Source organism: Pezoporus occidentalis, unplaced genomic scaffold, assembly GCF_034315485.1.
Source record: "Pezoporus occidentalis ecotype Australia unplaced genomic scaffold, CSIRO_AGI_Poc_V1 ctg292, whole genome shotgun sequence".
NCBI lineage: Eukaryota > Metazoa > Chordata > Aves > Psittaciformes > Psittacidae > Pezoporus > Pezoporus occidentalis.
The window spans coordinates 232,566-255,908 of NW_026914852.1; the positions used below are offsets into that span (position 1 = coordinate 232,566).

Sequence of the window (23,343 nt, forward strand, 5' to 3'; positions counted from 1 at the left end):
AAACTCACAAAGAACAAGCCCTAGCTGCTCTGAAGTTAAGGGTGGGGGACAGGGGTTTGCGCAAAAAAAAAAAGAAACAGAACAGGAACTACCAACTCCACAGGAAGAACTCTGGCTTCCAGGAAAAAGCAGCATTGAGTTGTAACGCACAGCTTCCAATCGCTCCTGCCTCCAGGATATAAAGCAAAGAACTGGCTAGATCACAGAAAGGCTGCCACTGTCGCCCACCTCACCCTCCCAGTCAGCAGGAGGCACTGCACGGACTGGGAGGCAGGGAAGAATGAAGTGGTAGACAACTGCCCCCTCAGAAAGATTTTTCACTTTGAATTGTCTGTTCCACTCACAGGAAAGAAGAAAAATAAATAAAGAGGAGGAAAGAAACAAGCAAGCTCCTTTAATGTGCACATGGGGGTCAGTGCCAGCAGCTGCAGCTGCGGGGAGCACATCTGGGCAGCAGTTTCTGATAAAAAGCAAATGCAACAATCCAGAGCCGTGTGGTTGTCATTCCTGAGCACTGTTCGGTGGTCACTGCTGAGCTCTCTGTTTGTCACTCTGAACTCTTTCTCTTGGGGTCCCCCCCGCCTTTTTTAATTTTATTTTAAATAAAACAAATTCACCCCCAGAGTAAAAAGACAAAATAGAGCCCAAACTTTGCTCCTCCCAACCTGACGATGGCGCTGCCTCCAGTCAGGCCAAGTGACTTCAGCGTTGTCTTCTCTAGGGCATTTTTTCCTGAGATCTGCAACAAAACCAGAGGGAAGTAATTGTGGCAGCTGCCTCCCTGGGAGAGCATGTAAAGTGCTCTTTCTAGAAAGAAGCTTCTATCCAAACAAACATCACACAGCACCAGAAACAGCACAAAACACACTCTGCAGTTGGAAATGAGATTGGAATGCATCTGTATTCACCTGTACTGCTGTACCAAATTAACTGCTTATTAAATGATGTGAAGGGAAGATGACCTACATATTCTTTCATCCCATACATCCGTCCCAAACAGATCCAACCTCAGCAAAGCATTATTTTCATGTCAGAAGTTAAATCACTGGCAACATCTCAGAGCCGACAGACAGACAATTTCATTACATACACCTCCCATGTTTGTAACGACCTGCTCCAGAATAAAGATGATCTGTCCACAGAGGTCAGCAGGAAGTGAAGGGACAGCTAGGGAGAGCAAATTCCGTAATACACACATACAAAATATTAAACAAAACATTAATAGCAAAAGATCAAAACACAGAGAAAAGCAAATATTTATTAAAATGAAGCCACTGTTTTGATTCAAGCTTTAAAAGAAGTTGGAAAGAAAAACACAAACAGGTCATTGAGCTCATTTTATGGGCTCAGAGGTCTAAACAGCCCAGTGTTAGGTTCCAAGAAAGTTTTTCCATACAGACACGTCATGCTTTGAAAAGACCAACATTTTTCTACTGCCCCTCTCAAGAAAGTTCAAAAGAAACACTTTCCAGGTTGGAAAGCAGAGCTGAGTTTTTCTTATTTTTTAGGGACAGAAGGAGGAGAGACAGTTAAGACGACTTTGCTGACTTACCTCATCTCGCATGTAAACACAGACTGGAGAGAATTCACCATGTTGTTCCATAAACTCCCTGCAGTAAAAAGCAAAATACTGCAGCACCTGTAGACAAGCCTACTGCTCCCAAAACCAATGCACAGCAATAGCAAGAAGTGCCATTAGCTAGTAACCCTCTCCTCCATGTCCCAGGAGCAACAACCATTACACAGAATCAGTATTAGACATTAGGTAAAGAACTTGCTCCAATGCATTCACTGTTCCTTAAATGCAGCCCTGAAAACTTAAAACCTAAGTCGAAATAATTAAAGTTAGCTCTGAAATTAGCTGATCTTACCAGATAAATTTGAGCACATCATTCTTCATGTGCCTTAATACCCAATCTGGATCACAATTCAGTAATACTTGCCCTTTTGAATCCCTCCTCCAAGTTAAATAGTTACCAGACTTTAGACTGTACTTGTCTTGGGACAGGTCAGTTTCTTTCTGTGTGTGCATTACAACAGAAAGAAATACTGCAAATTGAACAAAATGAAGCAAATCAGAGAAATGAAAGCTTGAACCTCAAGTTCCCTGTCTATCAGGAAAGGTGGATGATTACCATTTAGGAGGAGAGAACCAAGGCACAATGGAACACACGTGCTCATCACACAGACCCGTAAGAGACGAAACCACTTTGGCTTCCACAACCTAGTTTAATTCACCTTCCCAAACTGCTTTCTACTTCAATCCAAGCAACTCTTTGGATTGAAGAGTCATCTAAAAATGTATGGAAAATATCTGACCTTAATGAATGATACCATAAAAGCAGCAAAGAGACACAGTCATTGTCAAAACTGTCTTCAAGCATCCAAACTGTGATTGCTTCTACATAAAACAGCTTCAGAGCTGCTGAAGCTGCCAGCCAGGCAAGAGTGGGAGACAGAAAAGCAACAGTTCTCCCAGGCCTCATGCTAAAAGGGTATACAATGCTTGTGCCCTCAACCAGTCTCTGCAGAACAGACTCCAAGCAAAGATCCCCCAGAGACTTATTTTTGTATAACTCTTGTAAGCCAGTAGGCTCCTCCTCCAGCTGCTGTTAATCCGTTACATGCATTCACTGAGGCAAGCACACACATCAAACACACTGTCATTTCTTTGATGTGATGTTCTTCAGAAGGGGAACGGCAAGCAGATTAGATTCCTTCATGTAGTGATCTGACAGGGCCTGTAAACATCTTGTGCAAGGACTGCCGCACGCTGAGAGGAGGAGCAGCCTTACAATAGCTTCCAGACCTTCTCCATACCCAATTAGCCAAGATGGACGCTGAAAACCTGGGGGAAATTCCAGTGGATTTAGAATACTTCCCCTCACGCACTTAGAGCAGCTGAGTATTCCAGGAAAAGGTCTCCAGTTGGAAAGTCAAAGGAAGGACTCAGCAAAAGTCAGCAACTAGCTGACTAGTTAGTCAACTGAGTCAATACACTGAAAATCAGCTCAGCCCATGAAGTCTATATGGATGGCTACAGATCCAGCTTGGTTTGTGACTGTCTTAGGCAGCATCTTTGCGGCTTGCTGAACTTAATCAAAAGTTTGCAAAGTCCACCCAAACATCTGAGCTTCCAGGGGGCACGAAAGAACAGCTGTGTCTTATGAGCTGAAGTTAATAATGCTTAGCACACTGGAGCAGTTAAGAAGCTTAAAAAGAGCAGCATGTACATTAGCTATTAGTATTACAATAACCTGCGACAAAAAAAAAAAAAAAAAAATCAACAAAAAAAAACTCCGAAGGAGCAAAACTGTATAAAAAGCTCAAAATTTTAATTTTTTAATTCTATATAAATGCTTATAATTTTAGTATTGAGAAATAAGCAGCAAAAAGCCACACAAAGGCTATTTGGCACTGTCCATAACTGCCACTCACACCAGTCTAGCAGTTCCTGAACTGCAACAAGCAGAGAGCACAAAGTACAAGAGGGCCCCTAAACACCTAGAAAAATTGTACCTGGCTCCTTTTGTCTACCTCTTTCCTCAATCAAAAGAAAAATCATTGTCTTCTCTCTAGTATTTACACCAAGACTGTCCTGACTTCAGTAAATGTCACAGGGTAGACCAGGTCCCTGACCATTAAAGACAAAGCGAATGGTAAGTAAGGCTCATTTGTATCACTTTAGAGTCAGTAGACTTCCTCAAGCATTACCCCAAACTATGGTTTGATGAAACAGCACATTGAGTGCCAAAACTGACATGCACCACTCCTACCCACCTGCTGCTTCCTCCTTTTGGCTCCTTGTTTCCAGACATGCTACACTTCCTGTCATAACTGCCTATGAGGGGCAACCCTTAACTGGGTTAGGGAACTTATCTACCTGAAAGATAATGTAGGGACAACACTATTTTTCACCTGCATCAGCTATTTAAGCCAATTCCCCACAAAGCTGAAGCTGCAGAAACAATTTGAAGGGAGTTAGACAGGAAGGCAGGAGGTGAGCACTAACTCTTCAATGCCCTGCCGCTATACAGATGTCCCTGATCCAAACTCCCTCCCTTGGGCCAGCAGCACTAGTCACTTCTTTGATCTTGTTACAGGCAAGTCCTACTAAGCTAGCAAGAAAGGAACAAAATCGGGGGGGGGAGGAACATTATCAAGAGAAAGGCAAAGCCAACTACCATAGGAAAAAATGAAATTTGGGAATTCTGTCCAGAATAGAATGGTTGTCACAGCTTGAAGACTTCATCTGCCAAGCCATGACAAAAATAAAAGAACTGTCTTTGGAGAAAAGTTCATTAGCTCGACATTTCAAAACAAAACAGTATTTTTAAGTCAAACTAAAGACAAAAGAAAGTTCTGAATGTAGACTGGACTCAAATAATAAGATTTATACCACCTGCATATATTCAACAAACGCAGGACCAGAAATTCTTCCATTTAAACAGGACATAATCAATCTTCTGAAGATTCCACACTAGCCTGCTGAAAGCTCCATATTTTCTTGAATAATCATAGAATCACAGAACAGTTTGGGTTCGAAGGGACCTTAAAGCTCATCCAGTTCCAACCCCCTGCCACAGGCAGGGACACCTTCCACTAGAGCAGGTTGCTCCAAACTTCGTCCATTGAGCACTGCCAGGGATGGGGCATCATTAACATGGAAGTACAGTTTCTTCCTGGCCTTAGCAGTCCGTTACCAGTTCATGCCCTGAACAATGAGTGCTACTCCAGGATTAAAAAATAATAATGAAACTGTGGAGTGTCAAATCTAAAAGAGCAAGGAAAAGGCAAACATCTTGTGTGGTACCTGAAAAACCACAGTCAAATAAATGCAATTTCTACAAATCCGCAGGACTTAGCTGGATCACTGTAACTATAACTAAATACTGTCATGCAGAGTTACACCTAAATAAGTATTTTCTCACTGTGTTGCTCACCTAATCTTTGCAAAATGGTTGAGAAGTTCCCACAGAGTCTGTTCACAGCGAAAGGTGTCTTGTAAACGGGAGCCATCATCCAACTGCAATGCGATCCGAACCTGTGGGAAAACACACTGAATTGATCTGGAAACTGAATGAAAACTTCCTTGTCTTTACAACTTGTTTAGGTATTTCAGTGATCTGTAGAACCTGCTATCCAAAAAACCATGACTTCCTTCTAAACACTTCCTGCAAAGGGTTACACTATTAAAAATGCAGAGGTGTATTCAAATGATTACTTTAGGAGTCTGGCATTTTTACCTGACTTCCCACTGGAATGGACAGCTCCTGAGCATGGAGGAGGCAATCCTTGACTATTAACCAGCTTTCCTGGGCCCTTCTTCCCTGACACATCCTGAACTGAAACGTATTCTGAGACAGGCCAATGCAAACGTCCCATTCAGTGTTTCCATGTGTCCCTACCAACAGGGTCAGTGCATCCTCCCACTCTGTGAGAGCGAGTGACACATGGGAAAGCATGCAGGGGAGAGCAAGAGTGTGACGGGAAAAAACAGGCTCCACACACTCCAGCAATCAACTGTGATTTCCTTGGTGGAATATGTTTGTCATCTGCCTCAGCTCCTACCAGTCCTTACAGGACTGCAAATTGTCATCTGCTGGAGACAGGAGTTTTTCTACATAAAGGGAACAGTGACATCATCAACAACTAGCCAACAGAACTAAGTTGTGTCATCCCACCATTAACACAACCTCCTGGTTTCTCCTATGCTGGAGACAAGTATTACATTATTCTCAGCTAGAGCAGAGTGATGACAGCTGACATCACCATTCTATAAGAACCCAGCGCAGAAATTCAGACTACTAGTTGCATCAGTTTCTGGGCAACAGTTCAAAGCTAAGCATGTCACGAAAGTCCTATTCAGTCAATTAGAAGTCTTTTTGAAAACCCCAGGCTCTATAAATAAAAGATAATTGGCACTGGTCTATTAAGTTTACAAACACATAAACAGAAGGTTAACAACTTTAACACTAGAACTGTACTGATGGTACCCCTGTATCACCCGCCACCACATAGGAGAATTTGTTCAACTTGTCACTAAAGAACTGTCTTATGGGAATTAATGATTTTTACATGTGAAAGAAATCCATCTACTTTAAATATATCATGTTTGCTGAACAAACTCACAATTTATCCAGACCAGTGTTCTGGCTCTAGGGGTAAGACTGCTGCCAGTGACGACAGGAAAGCACACCTACTTCCATGCAAGTTACCTCAATAAAGAGACAATAACAAAAGGCACAGAACCAAATTCATCCCAACATTACTGCAGCCGGCCTGCGTGATCAAGCCCACATCTCAGCTGCCACTGTATCAGGGCATAACACCAATGCCACCAGAGTCAGCTCTCGTCAAGCTAACTGGCTGTTTTTAACTCCCTACAGTATTTGACACTCATTCACTGCGGCAGTGAATTCTTTTGGTCAATTGTTCCGTACAAAGTGTTTTCTTATACTGTCTGTAAAATCCTTCCAAGTGGAATCTCTGCTCTTAGTTTATGGGACAGCGACTCTGTTTAGATTGTACTCTTCACAAGCGTATTTACTGTATCTTCTCAGCTCCACAGAACAGCAACAAGCGCTCTGAGGGAAGCCTTGGAGTCACTTCTGTAGACTGTTCTGTTGAAATACAACTAAACCATAATAAGTTAAACTTTCATTGGCTCTTCTCCATTGTGATCTAAAGCACTGATTCCATGTTATAAACCTTCTCTTACAATGCACAATCCTTCTCACCCCTTTCACAACTTTAACTGAAAATTTTAAGCAGATGCTACCAGCTTGTGGTATTTTTAACTAAATACGTCATATGGAGCATAAACTTCTTTCTACCACAAAGTCAGAAGAAAACATTAGCACCAAAACAAAGCACATGGAGGTTTTACAGAGAAAAACATAGACATTTGTGACTCCCCATACTGCACTGTACACCCACAGTGAACTACAGCAGAGACTGAAAAACCTTTGTGTGCTACAAAGGTCACTTTTCAATGTGTGTATCAGTTTGTCTTTGTGACAGGTAAAGCAATTGCCTATGACAAAATACCACTAACACAATTTGACAGACAGACATTGAGAGAGTAGCACTAATAGACCTGAAACTTTCTCAAAAAATGAGAAACTCCACCTGAAGAAGTCTTTAAGAAGAGAGATGACTGTTAGTGACAGACAAATTTTCATTCCCAGGCCACTTAAGTAAGACCGTACACCATTTGTACCACATTCAATGTTTATACTCATTAACACCTATGCATCATTTCAAAAATCATGTCTCCAGTTGTAAGAACGACACGCGTCAAAGATTTTTAAACCTCCTAAACATGACAGTAATTCCTGTAGAACACAGCATCCGTAAGCTGTTTGCAAATTACACAAAGCAGGGACATTTGGCAACTGCTAAACACACTGCATGTCACAAAACATTCTAAAGCTGTGTGAACACACCGTGAAGAGCAGTGCTGGGAAAGAAGCAAAAGAGAATCTTGTAAGAATGTGAGATTTAGTAAAAATTCAGAGGCAGACAACAGCAACAGAAATAGAAATTAGGAAATGGAACTGAGCTAGTAACTCAGCTGCTGAGCAAAGTCATCAGTGATGTTTAACTTCCTACACGTTCATGACTACTAGTTTTTCATGTGCCCCAAAAGATCTCCCTACCCTCCACTTGCAGCTGGAACTCTATCAACATGCCAACTACAAGCAAAGACTTCCAGCTACTAAATTACCACTTTCCACCACACCTCAAACAGTCTTTGGGTGGTCTCCCACTCAAGCATTGGCCAAGTCTAACTATGCCCTTGCTCATGAGATCTGACATGACCACATTCAGCAAAAGTGATAACTGAACTAATCAAGCATACCGCGAAAACCAACGTACCATGTTTCCAATTCCCGCTCTATGAGAGACTGGCACCATCTCCAGCTTGGCATTGTTGGGCAGCCTGGCAAATCTCCACTGTAAAGAGAGATCCAACACGCTCCTCTGAAACCTAAACAAGAACAGAGCCCATGAAAACACCAGGAACCATCCTATGTAACCTTCAGATCACTTCAGGGACTGACAACAATGCAAAGTACAGGTATTGAGCAAGGTAACTCCCTGCAGGCTGACTAGGAGCCATAGAGCAGCATTCAACAATGCAGAACTGGTAACTCAGAAAACATTCCACAAAAATTATTCTGCATATCAAAAAGCTGCAGTTTGTGGAGATCACAGATAAGATACTCAAATTTATGTTTCTCCTCAGGCTTTAAGAGGGAAACAGAACTGAATAGTCAAGCCTGGTGCTCAGTGTTAAATAAAAAGGTACTTTTTTTACTGCCACTCAAATAATCTCTTGCTTATGATACCGTAAAAGTCTATGATCAAGAAACAGGGTGCGACTGGAGCCCTATCAGTCAGTGAGCTGCAGCTGCGGGTGTGGGGAGAGACACCTCTGTGGAAGTTACACAGGATCTCGGTATCTATCCAAGAGCAAAGGGAACTTAGCACGGGGAAATCGGGAGAGGTTAACTGGAACAAAATCCCTTTGCTGGAGAACAACAGCCCACGGACCTTCTCTCCCCATGACTATGAGCAAACCCCCGAGCTCGGGGCCCGCAAGCCCGGGCACCCACCCGTGGCAGCCACCGCCCGGCAGCGCGCCGGGCCACGGGCAGGCCTTCGGCACCGGCTGGGCCCCTTGCCAAGGACGCGGCGGCCGACTCGACACCGCCGGGCCCGACCCTGTCCGGGAGCGCAGCCGCGGGCCCGCGCCGGGCCTCTGCCACCGGCGGCGCTGAGCAGCCTTCAATATGGCCCGGCCAGAGCTGCCGCCGGCCCCGCTGAGAGACTCACTTGAGGCCGTACTCGCCGGGGCTGCCGCCCTGCTTCCTACAGACCTCCTCGAGGATCTGCGGAGAGAACAGAGGCGTTACGGGCCGGGCCGGCCCTGCCGCCGCCGCCCGCCGCCCCCGGGGACCCACCTGAAGCAGCACCGTGCCGGGCCCCACCCGTACTGTGACCCGCCGCCCGCTGGGGGCCAGCACCGACACCGCGGCACCCCCCCCGCCCGCCGCCGCCATCTTCCCTCCCTCCGAGGCGCCGGCCCCGCGCGGCTGGGGCGGAGCTGGGCCCCGGGCCGCCCCTGCTGCAGGCCGCGCCCCGCCCCGCCGCGGAGCCGAGCGGAGGTGAGGCGGGGGCCAGGCGGCCGCGGCGGGCGAGTCCCGCCCTGGTGGGGCCGGCCGGGGACTTCCGGGGCCTGGGCCTGGGCCTGGGCAAGGGCAAGGGTCGGGGCCGAGCCAAAGGTCGAGGGTCAGGGCTGGGGCCTGTGCCCGGGTGGCCGCGGCGGGAGGTCACGGTACTACCGGCGCTCGGAGCAGGGGCAGGGCAGCCTGGCGCAGGGTGCCCGGCACACGGGCGCCCGTGCAAAGCGTGCCCCTGGCACACGCTGTCCGCTCGGCCGAGGGAGCCACCAGTGGAGCGGGAGGAGCCGGAGCCAGGGTTGCGGCTCGCGGCGCGTTTCCTGCCGGGTTTGCGGTGTTCGGATCGGTCAAACAACTCTGAAGAAATAAAACGTTTCTTCGCTGTGCCGGGGCTTTTCCCGGCAGCGCACGGCGCGGTCCCCTCACCGAACCGGGCACGCGGCCCGTCGAGGCACTTCAGCTCTCTCAGCTCTTCACCAAGCGGTGATGGCAGCGGCCGGCTCCAGGTACCAGAGCAGTGCTCCTGGGCAAAGCACTAAAGCTACTGACAGCAGCAGCCACGTTGCAGGGAGCGCTCCCTCTGCCATGCAGGTGTCCAGGCAGTGCCGCAGTCAGGACACCGCGGGTTAAGGCCAACCACAGGACCCGGTTGCCTCCGAAGGCCATTCCTTCTGGTCAAAACAACAACCAAACAAAGCTGTTGATTTTGCATCTCGGGATTAGTGTTGCAAACTCAATCGTTCAGGCAAGGGCACTGCAGCTATAGGGAGCTAAGATTATCTTATATTTTACAGCAAGATTTCATAACCTTTCACGCTCAGCACCACCTTTTCAGTGTTGAAGGCACTCTCAGAGATTCAACTCTTTTGTTTGCTATCATAAGGAAAAAGAAAAAAAACACACCAGCCCTTAGCTTGGGTAACCACTGGAATTTATTTAGCCTAAGTTGTTACCACATGCCAAATACTTTCTCTACTTCTTCTATATTTGTCATATATGTTGAGCTTAAGTCCCCACCGCTACCCCCAGCGCCCACAAAAATGTCTGCTCTGTTTGGCTTATAAAGGAAAAATATCCTTTTAAGGGAAAGACACTTTAGTAAAAGATAACGCTTGTTTTTACCTTATCAGCAGTGTGAGAGAAGGGAGAAAAAGAGAGGATGGAAATTTTAGTGATGGAGAGACATCCCCTAGCTTATGCATGTGAATTCCTGAGTCCTCCCAACACCATAGCTACTCAGTTAAGTTGTATTAATAGTAACAAAGGGTGTCCTGGTGTATAATGTGTTCTTTAAAAATAACACCTAAACATGCCTTTACACTTCTTCTTTCCATTCTATTGGGAGGTATCATCATATTACCTACACAGCTACAGCATTCAGGATATTGGCATCCCAGGCCATGTTTGTAAATCCTAAACACATTAAAATGGTTGAAGTCGTATTTTACTTTCAGAGATGGGACGGACAAGGGGTGTATGGCCAGCTACCACAGGACAGCGCAATAACTCGTCAGTCATCTGTCAATACCCTGAAGTTGTCTGTGTGCACTTGTTTTTACTATTTTGGCTAAGCAGCTGTGGAACTTTCTGAATATAAACACAACGGCTGTATAGAGAGGTATTGCCACCATCCTCCTTTCACTTGTCAGTTCTTGGCTTATGTAGTGAAGAACTTTGTTCATACTCTGAAAGTCAGTATTGTGCAGGGAGGTCCTGACCATCCTCTCATGATTCTCTTTTCTAGGAGAGAGGCCCACATTGTAGAAGAGTTTCTTCCTCAGAACAGCTCACACCAAGGTAATCACAGCACTACCTCTGACAGCAGCTGTGAACAGCAGCACAACAGCAGACTGCCATTATGTTTTCCCCAGTATTAACTTCCAGTTTTCACCAGTCCGCATCTTGCAGACATCCCAAGTCAGAGGTGTGTCTTTACATCTAATCTGATGGATTACCCTCACATGAATTTGCCTAGCCACGTTTTGAGCCCACCTGCACTTTTGGCACCCGCAGGATCTGGGGCAGTGGATGCCACAGTCAAATTGTGTGGTACGACAGAAGTACCTAACTTTGATTTAGAATTTCTTCCTTGGTGTTCCACAGCTTTTATCAAGAAACAATCACTAATCATTCTCTGTTTCCACCTCTGTAACACAAGTCTAGAGACATGCTTCTTATCATTCTCTGCATTTTTAATTGCCTTTGCTGTAAAATATGTGAAGAAGCCTTCACATATATGAGGCCTTAAGGGCAAGACTGTTCTGAAAGTTGACACATTTTTGCCTATGAAGGGTGCAACAAATACCTATGGTGTGCAAATTCATCTTAGTCTTTAAAATAGGGTTCAGACCCAAAGCTCTGCAAGTATCTCACACAGAGCGAAGACATCTTGTCCTTCCACTCATCAATACCTTCAGAGAAGGTAAGAAGAAGCAATTATAATGGCCATGTTAACACCAGTGATTGTTCAACTGCTGAGGTGGAGCAGCCATGAGATTCTAAAAGATACATTTTGACATTTTGAGTTACATGGAGCACCCCTCGAACTGGTCTTGTTTCTGTATGGGGGTAGCTCCTATTTGATGTCTGAAGCAGACAGATGTTTTCTATTTTGCATTTGGAAGTGCCACATCCCTTAAAGAAACGTTGGTCCTGTTAAAAAGACACCAATGTAATTTGAGCTGAACATTTCCAAGTTGCGGGATTGGAGAGATTATTCTGTTTTTTAATGATATGTCATAATCAGAAAGTGGCATGGAGGTTAAGGGTCACATTTCATACCCACAGCCACTTCTAATCTCAAATATTTATCTGAAATTAGAAGCATTGCAAGAGAAAGAAGGGGGAGGTAACTACAACCTGGAGTTCATTAAAGTGCTACAAAGAAAGAGGAACTCATTAGGGAATAGTTAAAAATACCCTTAACAACTTGGTTTTCTGCCACTGTCAGGACCAAGTGATGCCTGCAAGTCTGCCAGGTGGGCAAAATGTATGCCATGCCAAGACCTTCTCAGAACCTGCATTTCATTTGTGGTTACAGTGAGCAAGCTGCAGAATGACCTTTCCCTAAAATCACCTTCCCTTCCTGGCAGCTAGTGCTTTGCATTAGATCTGTACCCCTGGCACGATGCAAGTTTGCATTGCCACAGCCATACAGAGAATCATGCATAGATTTGCTTCATGATAAAGCATAGAAACCTCTCCCCCACCCCCACTTTTTAATTTCTTTTTAATTGATAGGAATTTAACTATGAACATCTAGAAATATGTTACCACCAGTTCCAAACTATAATGCAGAACAACAGTTACTTACCGCAGTAATGACGATTCCAAAAAGATTTCCTCCCATCTGTACCAACAGTATGTGCTGCCGATTACCAGTGTCCTGGGGACGTTCAAGAGCATGGCTCCCTACCACAGCATTGCACAGCACATTGTGTTGCGCTTTTGATCAACACAAGACCCAAGAACAAGTCAGGGGAGTTCAGCTCAGCCAGGGCTGCAGAGCTGCCTACACCAGGTGTGAGAGCTGGCTACAAAGGAGAAAGGTACTCAAGGCATAAGTGCTGGCCAGAACTCAGGGCATCATCCTCTCAGCTTCTGAGAGGCAAGTCCTAGAGCTGCCTTGATCCTGACAGAACTCTAGGGAATCTCAGAACTGTCTCATTTGCTATTGTATATCAGAGTCCAATACATTTCAACATACATGAGGACATAATGGAACACCCTGCAGGATAGTTCATTTTGAAAGGCATTAAATAGTAACAGCATCTCCCTTAACATTATTCCCAACCATTAAGAATCTCTTGCTGGCCTCCTTCGAGCCTTACTCCCACCCATAAATATGCCCAATCTCCAGTGCCTGGAGCAGGAGTCCAATTCCTCCACAGCTTTCTCTGAGCTTCCTTCCATACCAAGCCCAAACCATTCAGTGTAGGGTGTTTCTTTTAAAAGATTAGAAGTTAGCAAACCTCTCCTTCTGAAGAACGAAATTCTTTGAAACCTGTGTGCACTTGGATGTTCTCTCAAGTTCAGCATTTCAAACTGTACTGGATTTAAATATCTAGAAGAGAGCAGTCTGTCATGCCATAACCTCACAAGCTGTATAATCTTTGCACTCTTTGTAACAGCCCCCTGCTCCTTTTTGAGAGGTAACACAAAAATGGTAAGAGTGCTCTGAAAGAAATCCTCCTGTTACCGGCACCAGAAGAGGTAAGGCCAAGACAGACACAATTTAAATGTCTTTTCTTCAACTCTTTGGACAAAGGCCCAAAGATCTGCAACTTTAACTTTGCCCTATGGTTTTTCAGTGGTGAATCACACTCAGTTGCCCCTACACAAACCAGCTGGTACAATGTGTTACAAGGTTCAGTAACTGCAGCCCCCCCCAGTCCATCCTGTTTTCTTGCTGCAACAAGTGAAATACAAGGTTCTGGAGTTGTTTATACCACCTGTTCCATGATCCTGAAGTTCTTTTGGGGACTTAGTGGTTCATCTGGTCAGACTTTTTGCAAACTAACCAGTTTCCAGCTACACCTCTGCTCAGGCAGCCAGGCATGGTCTCTAACTGGCAATAACTAGTGCTAGTGATGGATTGCTCGTATCTGCCAGCCAGTGAGGAAGGGATGTTTAGGCCAGTGTAGAAAAAGATAACAATGATACAGACTTGTGCTGGGACTATATTGAGTAGATGTAGTGTGTGTGTGGAGGAGCGTGTTCAGTTCAGTGGCTTTTCCTGGCTTAAAGATACTATTGGTACTATCAGCACTTAAATAAAATAAAACATTTGGAGGTAAAACTCTGCACGAGGACAGAGCTAAGATCAAGATTAAGTGAGAGTAACTGAAAGATTAAGAAAAACCTAACATGGCAAGCAACTTGCAAACCTCTGTGCTATGTAGGAAATTTAGAGCTAAGGATACACTTAATAAAGTCCAAAGGTAAAAAGTACACTTGCAGCAGCTGGTCAGCCTTAACTCCTGCTCTGCAAAATCTCTCCACTTACTGTTTTAAAATGATAATATTTTCACCTTTTCTAGTCCCAGACAGATTGCATTTCCCGGTGAAGACAGCCGGGCTCCTGCTCCTCTCTGGAGGGCTGTTGAGCGGGTGAGCTGCGCATCCTGGTATCTAAACGAAGATGGAATTATTCAGGGTGGAGCGTTTTATCTGGTTTTCCTCGGTTTTTAACACTGAGGCCTGTGACACAGACATAACTTCCCTGACATGCCAGTTCTCACAGGTGACACCCTGGAAGCTGGCACTTAACGTGGCTTTTTCTGCGGGGTTCTTCTTGCAACCACCTGGAATGTGCTAGCCCGGGAGTAAACAGGGAGAGTTGCTGGGGGGAAATCCCCGAGGGTGGCTGAGCCCCCGCGGCGCGGTCCCTGGCCAGGGGCTGCAGCCGAGGGGAGGACCCGCCGCCCCCGCGGAGGCTGCCCCCGCGACGGGAAACGCTCCCGGCCTCCCCCAAACGCGGCCGGTAGCGCCCCGCCGCCGCCCCCGTCACCTGCGGGCTTCCGGCTCCCCGCCGCGCCTTGCGGGCCGGAGCTAACCCCGCACCGACGGCGGAGGGCAGCTGGGGGGGGGGCACCTCCGCCCACGAGGAGCCGGGGAGGAGCCGCCGTCGGGGCCGCCAGAGGGGGGCATCGAGGGGGCGGCGCGGGCCAGGGGCGCTGCCGCGGGGGCTGCCACGTGCGGGTCCTCGCGCCCGCACGGCCCGACCCCCCTCCCCGGCCCCCGAGAGGCCGCCGCGCGCCTCCGCCGCCCTGCGGGCGAGGCTGGCGGGCGCCACCGGCCGCGGCCGCGGTCCCGGCGCCGGCAAGGGCGGCGATGGCGGCGCCGGAGGCGGGGGGCTTGGGGTGCGCCCCGACGGAGCGGGCCGCCGTGCCGGTGCGGCGCGGCTCAGACCCCCCACTCCCTCCGCCTCGCTCCGAGGGGGCGGAGGGCAGGGCAGGGCGGGGGCTGGCCGGCTGCTGCCCCACGCGGCGCCCGGGCTGGCGGCGCCCCCGGCGCGCTCCCCGCGCACTCCGTGCCCCTCTGTCATGCTCGCCGCCTGGGAGCGGGTGGCGGGCTCCTGCGCCGGCAGCCGCGCCGCTAAGCCCGCGCCTGCGGCGCTGTCCTCGCTGCCCTCGCCGCCCGCCGCCGACCCCCGACCCCGCGGGCGGCGCGGCGGGGCGCGGCGGAGCGCGGGCGGCGCTGCCCGCCGCCGGGGGCTGGCTGCTGCTGCCGCCGCGGCGAGCGGCGGGTGGCGGCGGGCGGCGATGGGCACGGCGGCCGTGCACCTCCTGCTGCTCCTGGGGCTGCTGAACGCCGGGCCCGGCGGCGAGGGCAGGAAGGGCTGGCGGCGGAGGGGCCCGGCGGCCCGCGAGCGCGGCGAGGCGGCGGCGGCGGCTGAGAGCTTCCCGCTGGACTTCACGGCCGTGGAGGGCAACATGGACAGCTTCATGGCGCAGGTCAAGAGCCTGGCGCAGTCGCTGTACCCCTGCTCAGCCCAGGCGCTGCCGCACGACCTCCGCCTGCACCTCCTGCACAACGCCTCGGTCACCTGCAACGACGGCAGCCCGGCCGGGTGAGTCCCCGCGCGCCGCCGCCGCCCGCCGCGGCTGCCCGCGCCGCGCGCCCCGACCCCGCCGCTCCCCGCCCGGCCCCGAGGGCTGTGGCGCCACCTTGCGGCGGCGCGCGGCGCGGCGGCGACAGGTGCAGCAGCGCTCCCGGGAGGCGGCGGCGCTGGTCCCGGCGGGCGCGCGCTCCGCCCCGGTAACGGCGCCGCCGCCGCTGTGTCTGTCCGCAGCTACTACCTCAAGGAGTCCAAGGGCAGCCGGCGGTGGCTGCTGTTCCTGGAAGGTGAGCGACGGTGACCGCTGCCCTCCGTGCCCCGGCGCGGGGCCGCTGTGCCTCGGCAATTCCGGCCCCATGCGGCTGACCCCTCTCTCCCCTGCCAGGAGGGTGGTACTGCTTCAACCGGGAGAACTGCGACACCCGCTATGACACCATGCGGAGGCTCATGAGCTCCCGGGAGTGGCCCGCGACCCGTGTGGGTGAGTCTGCCCGGGGAGGCAGTGCCCGAGGAACGGCACCGACCGGGACAGCCGCGCGCGGGTCGGCATCGCCCAGCGCCCCCAGGCACCCCCGGCATCCGTGCGGGCACGCGTGTCGCTGCGCCGTGGCTGCTCCCGCCCCGTGCCACGGCTCGGACAGGCTCTCGTGCCACACAGGTGCTGCTGCACGGCTGCCCACGCGTGCTCGGTGCGACGTTAAACACGGGCACGTCCTCCCAGACCTGATGGCATCTTCAGAGCCGGGTTCGGTTTTCTGGGTTTTACAGCGACTTCGTGTTCCTCTCACTCCTATCGGAGGAGCTCGGGCCTCAGTCGGTTTGTCAGGACACAGGCACTTTCTCCCGCGCATGTTTCCTGCTGCGGGACCAGGCTTGTGAGTGTGGGAAGGAATTGGGTCTACCGTACGGGTTTCACCTGCAGCCGCCTGGTTCCGCCTTTCCCCGTTTACAGCTGTGTAAGCTCACATAACCGGCTGCAGGCATTCTCTGAAAGCGAATGTTTGGTGCATGTGTAAAGTATTTGTAGCATCTTCCATTATCAGATGTAGGGAGGAATTAGCACCCTGATGCCCATGCTCCTGGCCAGCAGGCTCCTGAGGCAGCAACGAAATGCTGAGCACTGAAATCATGAGCTGCTCTCTTCATCCTCGCTGTATATGAACACCAAAACCTCTCCCATCACACGGATCTGTACTTGCATGTACTGGCATTCACCTGCTTTGATTTGGGTTTGGGGAAAGGGCTAAATCTTAGGTGTGTGTCACTGGTTCTTTTCTGTGCTACAAGAGGCCTCTAGACCAGCTTCATACCCAGCGTGAATCAGATTCTGAAAGTCACGTCTGCCTAAGGGCAGGTTCAGAAACACCCCTCTCACTGCCCTTAACAATGTTTCAGCCTGGATGTTTGCTTTCTGTATGTTCAGAGGTGCTGCATGAAGTCACGGCCTGTCAGCAGTGCCTTTCTTTTCTCTTTGTGCCCATCTGCAGGAACCGGGATACTGTCGTCACAGCCGGAAGAGAATCCTCACTGGTGGAACGCCAACATGGTGTAAGGAGAGACAACGGAGGGCAACAGGGGGATACTTAAACAGCATCTCCTGCCTTCTAGGCTGGCAAGAATGCTACAAAGACAGATTAAGACCAACACTTGCGGGAGGAAATTGCATGTTTCCTCATTTGTTTCAGTCCAGCTCCCTAACAACCAGCGCTGGCAAAGGCTGGAGAGACTTTAGTCCAGGCTCCTTGGAGTTGTAGGGTGATCTAATGAAGAAAAACTGGGGCTAGCTTAGAGAGCCTTCTCAAATAGCTGAAGTGCCAAATACTGCTGTGAGTGGTGGGCTGAGGGCTCGAAGGGAGAAATGAGAAAGACACTAGTTTAAATACGCATCTCTTTAAGGGAGCAAGAGCAGAGGAGGGGGCTCTTATCTCTCATTCTGCAAGCTGGAGACAAAAAAGGGAAGATAAATTAATTCCTGCAAAAACCTCCAGTGGTTGCAGTCAGCATTTACACTGCTTTGAGAAGGTCTTCTCATTTTTCGTGTGAGAAACTGACACACAGAGTTTCCCTGTGGCAGGCCATCCATCGTATCAGTGGGACAGCTAAGAGCAAAGTCTCGGTCATTGTTCTGTCCACTGAGCTCAGTGCTTCAATTAGGTTGATAAAAGACACGTTATTTGTTGATTGAACTCAGTAAAACTACCAGTGTTCAGGAGAAAAGACAGCTCCGACTGTCACTTGGTGTGCCAGAAGGTAAGGTGTCTGAAGGGGAGAGAAACTTCCCTTTTTCCCTCACCAGGGCTTAATTTTCTGCCAGTCACCTGCCCCTGTCCTCCCCCCCTCCCGGGATGTCAAAGGAACATCAGTGCTCACACAACTCTCTCTTGCAGATTCATCCCTTACTGCTCAAGTGATGTTTGGAGTGGTGCCTCTTCCAAGTCTGAGAAAAGTGAGTGTTACTGATGGGCTGTTGCTGCCCCAGACGTCACACATTAAAGGATATGGCCAGACTTCTGTGAAGTTACATGAATGAATAACAGGCTTTTTCTTGCTGAAGGGCAGGAAAGGATATCAAGCCACTTCCAGATAAAACATCCTGATCTCTTTAGCTTGGGCTGTTTTGACATAGTTCAGAGCTGCTTTCAGAGATGTTGCATTGATGCAGTTTGTGAGGATTAGAGGAATAGAATTCCTTTTAGATGAATCTCCAGGTTCCAGCACACAGCAAAATAAATGGTGTAGCTGAGGAACCATGGTGCGTCGCATGCAACTTTGGCTTTGCTGACCTGAGAGGCAAGTGCAGTAAATTTAGTTTCAGACTTGTAGCAGGAGGATATTTGGCCTTTGAAAGGAGCTGTCCTGTGTCAGGCCGTGTGCAGGTTGCTTTGGGGAACAGGAACAGTTCATTTTAATACATGCAGTGCCATCGGCTGTCATTCTGATGATGATGGAACTTAGAGTCTGCTTAAAGGAGTCTTTCTGAATTAAGCTGGGCTTCCTGCAGGTGGATTGTGCTACCTCAAGCATTTCTCTGTGTTTCCCAACTGAAGCAGGATTGGTGTCTGGGTGCAGGGATGCCTATAAAACCACCAGGGGCTTAGCTCTCCTCTTGTTTGTTCATGAAGAGTTTTCTTTGGCCAGGATGAAATTAAGGTTACACAGCACTGTTGATGCTGTGAGCAAAAGGATTTGGCCCAAGCTGTGCTGTGCTGTGGCACTGAAAAGGCAGAAGGTTAACACTTCTCTTTGAGCTGGTCTGTGAGTTCTGGCCTTAAATCAGACACTGTCACTCCATGTCTGTGGTCACTAATGCTTGCACTGGGAAGCTGACTGCTGGTGAATACCATGCATACACATTTCGTCACCATAAGGGAGCTTTTTGCTCCACTGATTCTTTTAGCTGTCCTTGTGAAGCAGCTGCTCTCCAGCAGACAGGGTTGCCTCTTGGAGGTGCAGCCCATGTAGGTGTAACCTTTGTGAAACGCGGCTTGACTGGAGTGGCTTTATGAACTGGGGAGAAAGGGAGGCAGGACGTTGGAACTGAGATTCCAGGTGGTAGGAGGGTGTCTGTGTTCCTCGTGTACAGAGGAAGGCACCCAGCACCTGCCTTCTTGTTCTCTGCATGTACCGATTCCTGCGTGCTGCTGTTGGAGGGTGTGCTCGTGCTGCTCTGTAGGCTCTTCTCTTTCTTTCAGAGAAGCAGGGGGGGAGTATCCTTCGTTAGATGTACCTGAGATGGGTGGAGAAAATGGGCCTGGTTTTAGGTTGATAACCTCTTCATAAGGTTGCTAAGCATTCATGGGGAGGAAGCAAAAGTCTTAACCTGGGCAAGAAACAGTTCTGTTGACACTGAGCTATCTCTTCCAGATGAATATGCCTTCATGGGAGCACTGATCATTCAGGAGGTTATAAAGGAGCTGGTGGGAAAAGGCCTTGGCACTGCCAAAGTGTTGCTGCTAGCAGGGAGCAGGTAGGTACCTACATTTCCTGTGGTGAAGAGAGGAGATTTCCACAGCAGAAGGCTGTTAGGGGGCAGGTCTCAGCAACAAACCCCGTATCTCTTCTGTTTTCTTCTTTATATGGTAAAACCAGGGATAGGGATATAGAATATCAAGGTGAAAGATTTGCAGGAGGGAGGGAATGTTTTGTTCTTCCCTGCATCAAGTGTGCTGGCTCCTGTTGGCCCACACCATAAGATGTGTGCCGCTGGGGAATGGACTTCGCACATGTGAATGGAGCCATCAGACTTGCCTGACTGGGTGCTCTGAACCGTGCTGTGCTGCACAGAGCTATGGGCTGCTCAGCGTATGCTACATGGGTGGAATATAGAAGTTTGCGAAGGGTGAATTTGTCTCACTTCAGATTCTTTAGTTTTTGAGCAGCCAAACCTGACTGATACAAAGCACATAAATCCCCCAGAAGAATGAATAAGAACAGATCTGGTTTCTGAGGTATCACAATCGTTACTCAGCACTGGCTTTATTTCTAAGTGGTTTGAAAAGCAAAGGAATAATTTGGTGACTACCAAGTTTGCGGTACCTTGCTGTGTAGACAGATGAAGTTGTCCATAGGGTGTCACTGCTGTGAGAGGGTATATGTGCTAGGCTGTAGCTGTGTGCGCTTCATGACTGCAGTGTTAATGTTGCTGTTGCAGTGCTGGAGGGACAGGAGTGCTCCTGAATGTGGATCGAGTGGCAGAGCAGCTGGAGGAGATGGGTTATCCAGGAATTCAGGTTCGAGGCTTGGCAGACTCCGGATGGTTCTTGGATAATAAACAGTATCGCCGAACAGACTGTATTGATACTATCACATGTGCTCCAACAGAAGCCATCAGAAGAGGCATAAGGTACAATCAGATGCTCTAAAGGGCTTTTGTAAGAGGTTAGGGCATGGAGAAGATGACCTCCTTCTCTATATTCCTCCATTTTGATACTTAAAGAGTATTTATCATCTACATTGGTATTTTTTCAATGATTTTATTGGAGAAGACAATAACTTAAAATCTAGACGTGCAAAAGATTGTGTGCAATTGTGGATGCTCTAAAATGTGACTGATGGGACAGTATAGCCAAGATAGAATGGAAAGGCTATTGTTAAGATTGCACTATGGCTTTCATTCTGTTACTGCTTTGTCTTTTAGGTATTGGAATGGGATTGTTCCTGAACGCTGCAAGCTACAGTTTAAAGAGGGAGAGGAATGGAATTGCTTTTTTGGATATAAGATTTACCCTACTCTTCGATGTAAGTATGGGAGGAGAGATATCAAATGGATTCCAGGGTTTCCTCTGTATCTGCAGCTAACTTAGAGCAATCCCTTTTCCAAATCTTTTGTCTTCCCAGGTCCAGTCTTCGTTGTCCAATGGCTCTTTGATGAGGCCCAGCTTACTGTAGACAATGTTCACCTCACTGGCCAGCCTGTTCAGGAGGGGCAGTGGCTCTACATCCAGAATCTGGGTAGGGAGCTTAGAAACACCTTGAAGGATGTGACGTAAGTATTCCATTGAGGAAAATCTGGCACATTTCTTTCTAAGAGACATTTTTATCCAGCATTCTAGCAGCATTTCTCACATCTCTGCAGAGTTGAGTGTTGTGAATTTGGTGGCTTTCAGTTCATCTACAGCAATGATCTTGCCTTTTATTTCTGGGTCAGCGCGAAGTAACTTCGAGCTTCACAGCTGTCAGCTGCCCTTTGTTATCAATAGGAACATGTTTTTTTCTTTCCTGCCTCCAAGGCAAGGTCAGACTCCTTGCCACCACGCAGCCATTTACCTTGCAGGGATGTTTTGAAAATCATAAAACATCCAAAGAGTTGATGAGACAAGAGAGGAGGAACTGTTAATGTGCCTTACTTGCTTCACATGAGAGCAGGCACTCAGGAGTCCTGTTGCAGATGTACACTGTTAGGCAGGAAGCAGTCCCTTTTCTTCTGGATACTTTCCAGTCCAGACAGGGTTTATATCACAGTCATGGCTGTTCCTAAAACTCTTGCCAGGGGCAGCAAAAAATCCACCTTCTCCTGAGTCCGGAAGGTTCTCTTTAGTAGGAGTGAGTTTGTCCTTCCAAGACCTAATCCGTGTTTCCTTTCTTCCCTCAGTGCTAGCTTTGCTCCTGCCTGTTTGTCTCATGAGATCATTACACGCAAGTGAGTGCTTTTGCAGATCCCATGAGTGGGCAGCGGGGGGGATGTGCTTGTTCCCACAGCCTGATGCGGGCTCTGCCGCTGTCGTTTCAGTCACTGGACGGACATCCAGGTGAAGGGGACATCGCTCCCCCGTGCCCTGCACTGCTGGGATCGGAGCCTACACGAGAGCAACAAGAATGGGAAGGCCCCTCTGAAAGGCTGCCCAATTCATCTGATCGACAGCTGTCCATGGCCTCACTGCAACCCCTCGTGTCCCACCATCAGGGACCAGTTCACAGGGCAGGAGATGAATGTGATCCAGTTCCTCATGCACATGGGTTTTGATGTTCAGAAGATGGCACAGCAGCAGGGCCTGGAGCCCAGTAAACTTCTGGGGATGCTCAGCAGTGGTAACTAGGAAGGGCTCTGCAGAGGGGCGGAGATTAGATCAGGAGGAGACTGAGCCCTTCTCCCACACTTCCTAATTTTCCCTATGCTCATGCAGGCAGCCGCACGCTCACACCCATGCATGCTCAGACTTGTACACACCAGTACCAGTGCTCCCACACTCTTGCACACTTAGGATGTGTCCAGCAAAAAAAAAAAAAAAAAAAAAAAGGCAATTTCTTGCTTACACCATTTGACCAGAACGTGTTACCTCCAAACTCCAGGGCTCAGCTTCGCCCATTCACATCCTTTTCCTGTGTTACACAAGGCAATCTGATACAGGGAGTAGCAAAGCCATAAATAGCAGCAATGAGAATCTTCCCCAGGTCTAGGACTTCTTCCCTTGCCATGAATTTTACATCATAGACTTGATACAAGTGGTGAACAAAGCAAGCACTGGATTTCTTGTGTCCAACTAGGAGTGAAGGAACGATAACCTGACTGCCTGGAGGTCAGCATCTCGCGGTGCGTCATCACGTACAAGCCCAGGACACGTGCTAGGGATGGACACTCTTGTACTCAATTTACTTTCATATTATTTTATAAAATGACTTTTTTATTACTTTTTTTAAACTAAGCAAGAAATATAAATGATATTGTTTTGTAACATATTTTTTTTAAATAACGAAGAAACCTCTTGCTACTTGGGCAATGTGGACATATTTATTTTAATATGTAAAACGCTATTTATAAGGGCTGACCAGAGAACCGTACATACGTCTTTGTAAAGTTGTATATGCTGCTCGTTTGGATGGGTCACTTGTATGTGGGAGAGGGCTGAGGGTGGTGTTGGTCTTCTGTATTAATTAGACGTCTGTGTTCCCCTTGCAGTATGCTTTGTCATTGTTTCTCCTATGAAGAGGTTGTAATATGGGGTCTAAGTACAGAGATTTTCACCCAGCATCTGATGTTTGCATACTTGCACACCACTTTCAGCTTGACTGATTTGGCAGGTATTCCAGGGCATTGCATTTGAAGATGCAGGGACATTTGGTTTTGCAGCAAAGGCCTCTGTTCTACTGAGAGCCATG

At 48.6% G+C, this 23,343-nt stretch overlaps 2 protein-coding genes across 5 annotated transcripts in view; one reads left to right on the plus strand and one right to left on the minus strand.

Moving 5' to 3' along the window:
* ASPSCR1 (ASPSCR1 tether for SLC2A4, UBX domain containing) overlaps window positions 1–9,116 on the minus strand; it is a 38,319-nt gene extending 29,203 nt beyond the window's left edge. The window contains exons 1-6 of one of the 4 annotated variants that reach the window (XM_062626420.1): window positions 8,970–9,115; window positions 8,842–8,897; window positions 7,882–7,993; window positions 4,944–5,044; window positions 1,553–1,610; window positions 666–739 (exon numbers count right to left, since the gene is read on the minus strand). In XM_062626420.1, coding sequence (XP_062482404.1) covers window positions 666–739; window positions 1,553–1,610; window positions 4,944–5,044; window positions 7,882–7,993; window positions 8,842–8,897; window positions 8,970–9,068 — 500 coding nt within the window. In that variant the 5' untranslated portion in view covers window positions 9,069–9,115. Of the gene's footprint in view, window positions 1–665; window positions 740–1,552; window positions 1,611–4,943; window positions 5,045–7,881; window positions 7,994–8,841; window positions 8,898–8,969 lie in introns of all 4 variants that reach the window. The other 3 variants (XM_062626421.1, XM_062626422.1, XM_062626423.1) reach the window with 3 other exon arrangements.
* A 6,309-nt stretch (window positions 9,117–15,425) lies between these two features.
* NOTUM (notum, palmitoleoyl-protein carboxylesterase) lies at window positions 15,426–22,955 on the plus strand. The gene is made up of 11 exons (XM_062626434.1): window positions 15,426–15,759; window positions 15,982–16,034; window positions 16,133–16,228; window positions 17,235–17,295; window positions 18,135–18,193; window positions 19,612–19,714; window positions 20,399–20,590; window positions 20,885–20,985; window positions 21,085–21,232; window positions 21,839–21,886; window positions 21,977–22,955. Exons 1-11 carry the CDS (start codon window positions 15,452–15,454, stop codon window positions 22,281–22,283), a joined length of 1,476 nt encoding a protein of 491 aa, XP_062482418.1. The 5' UTR covers window positions 15,426–15,451; the 3' UTR covers window positions 22,284–22,955.
* Window positions 22,956–23,343: the final 388 nt, after the last annotated feature.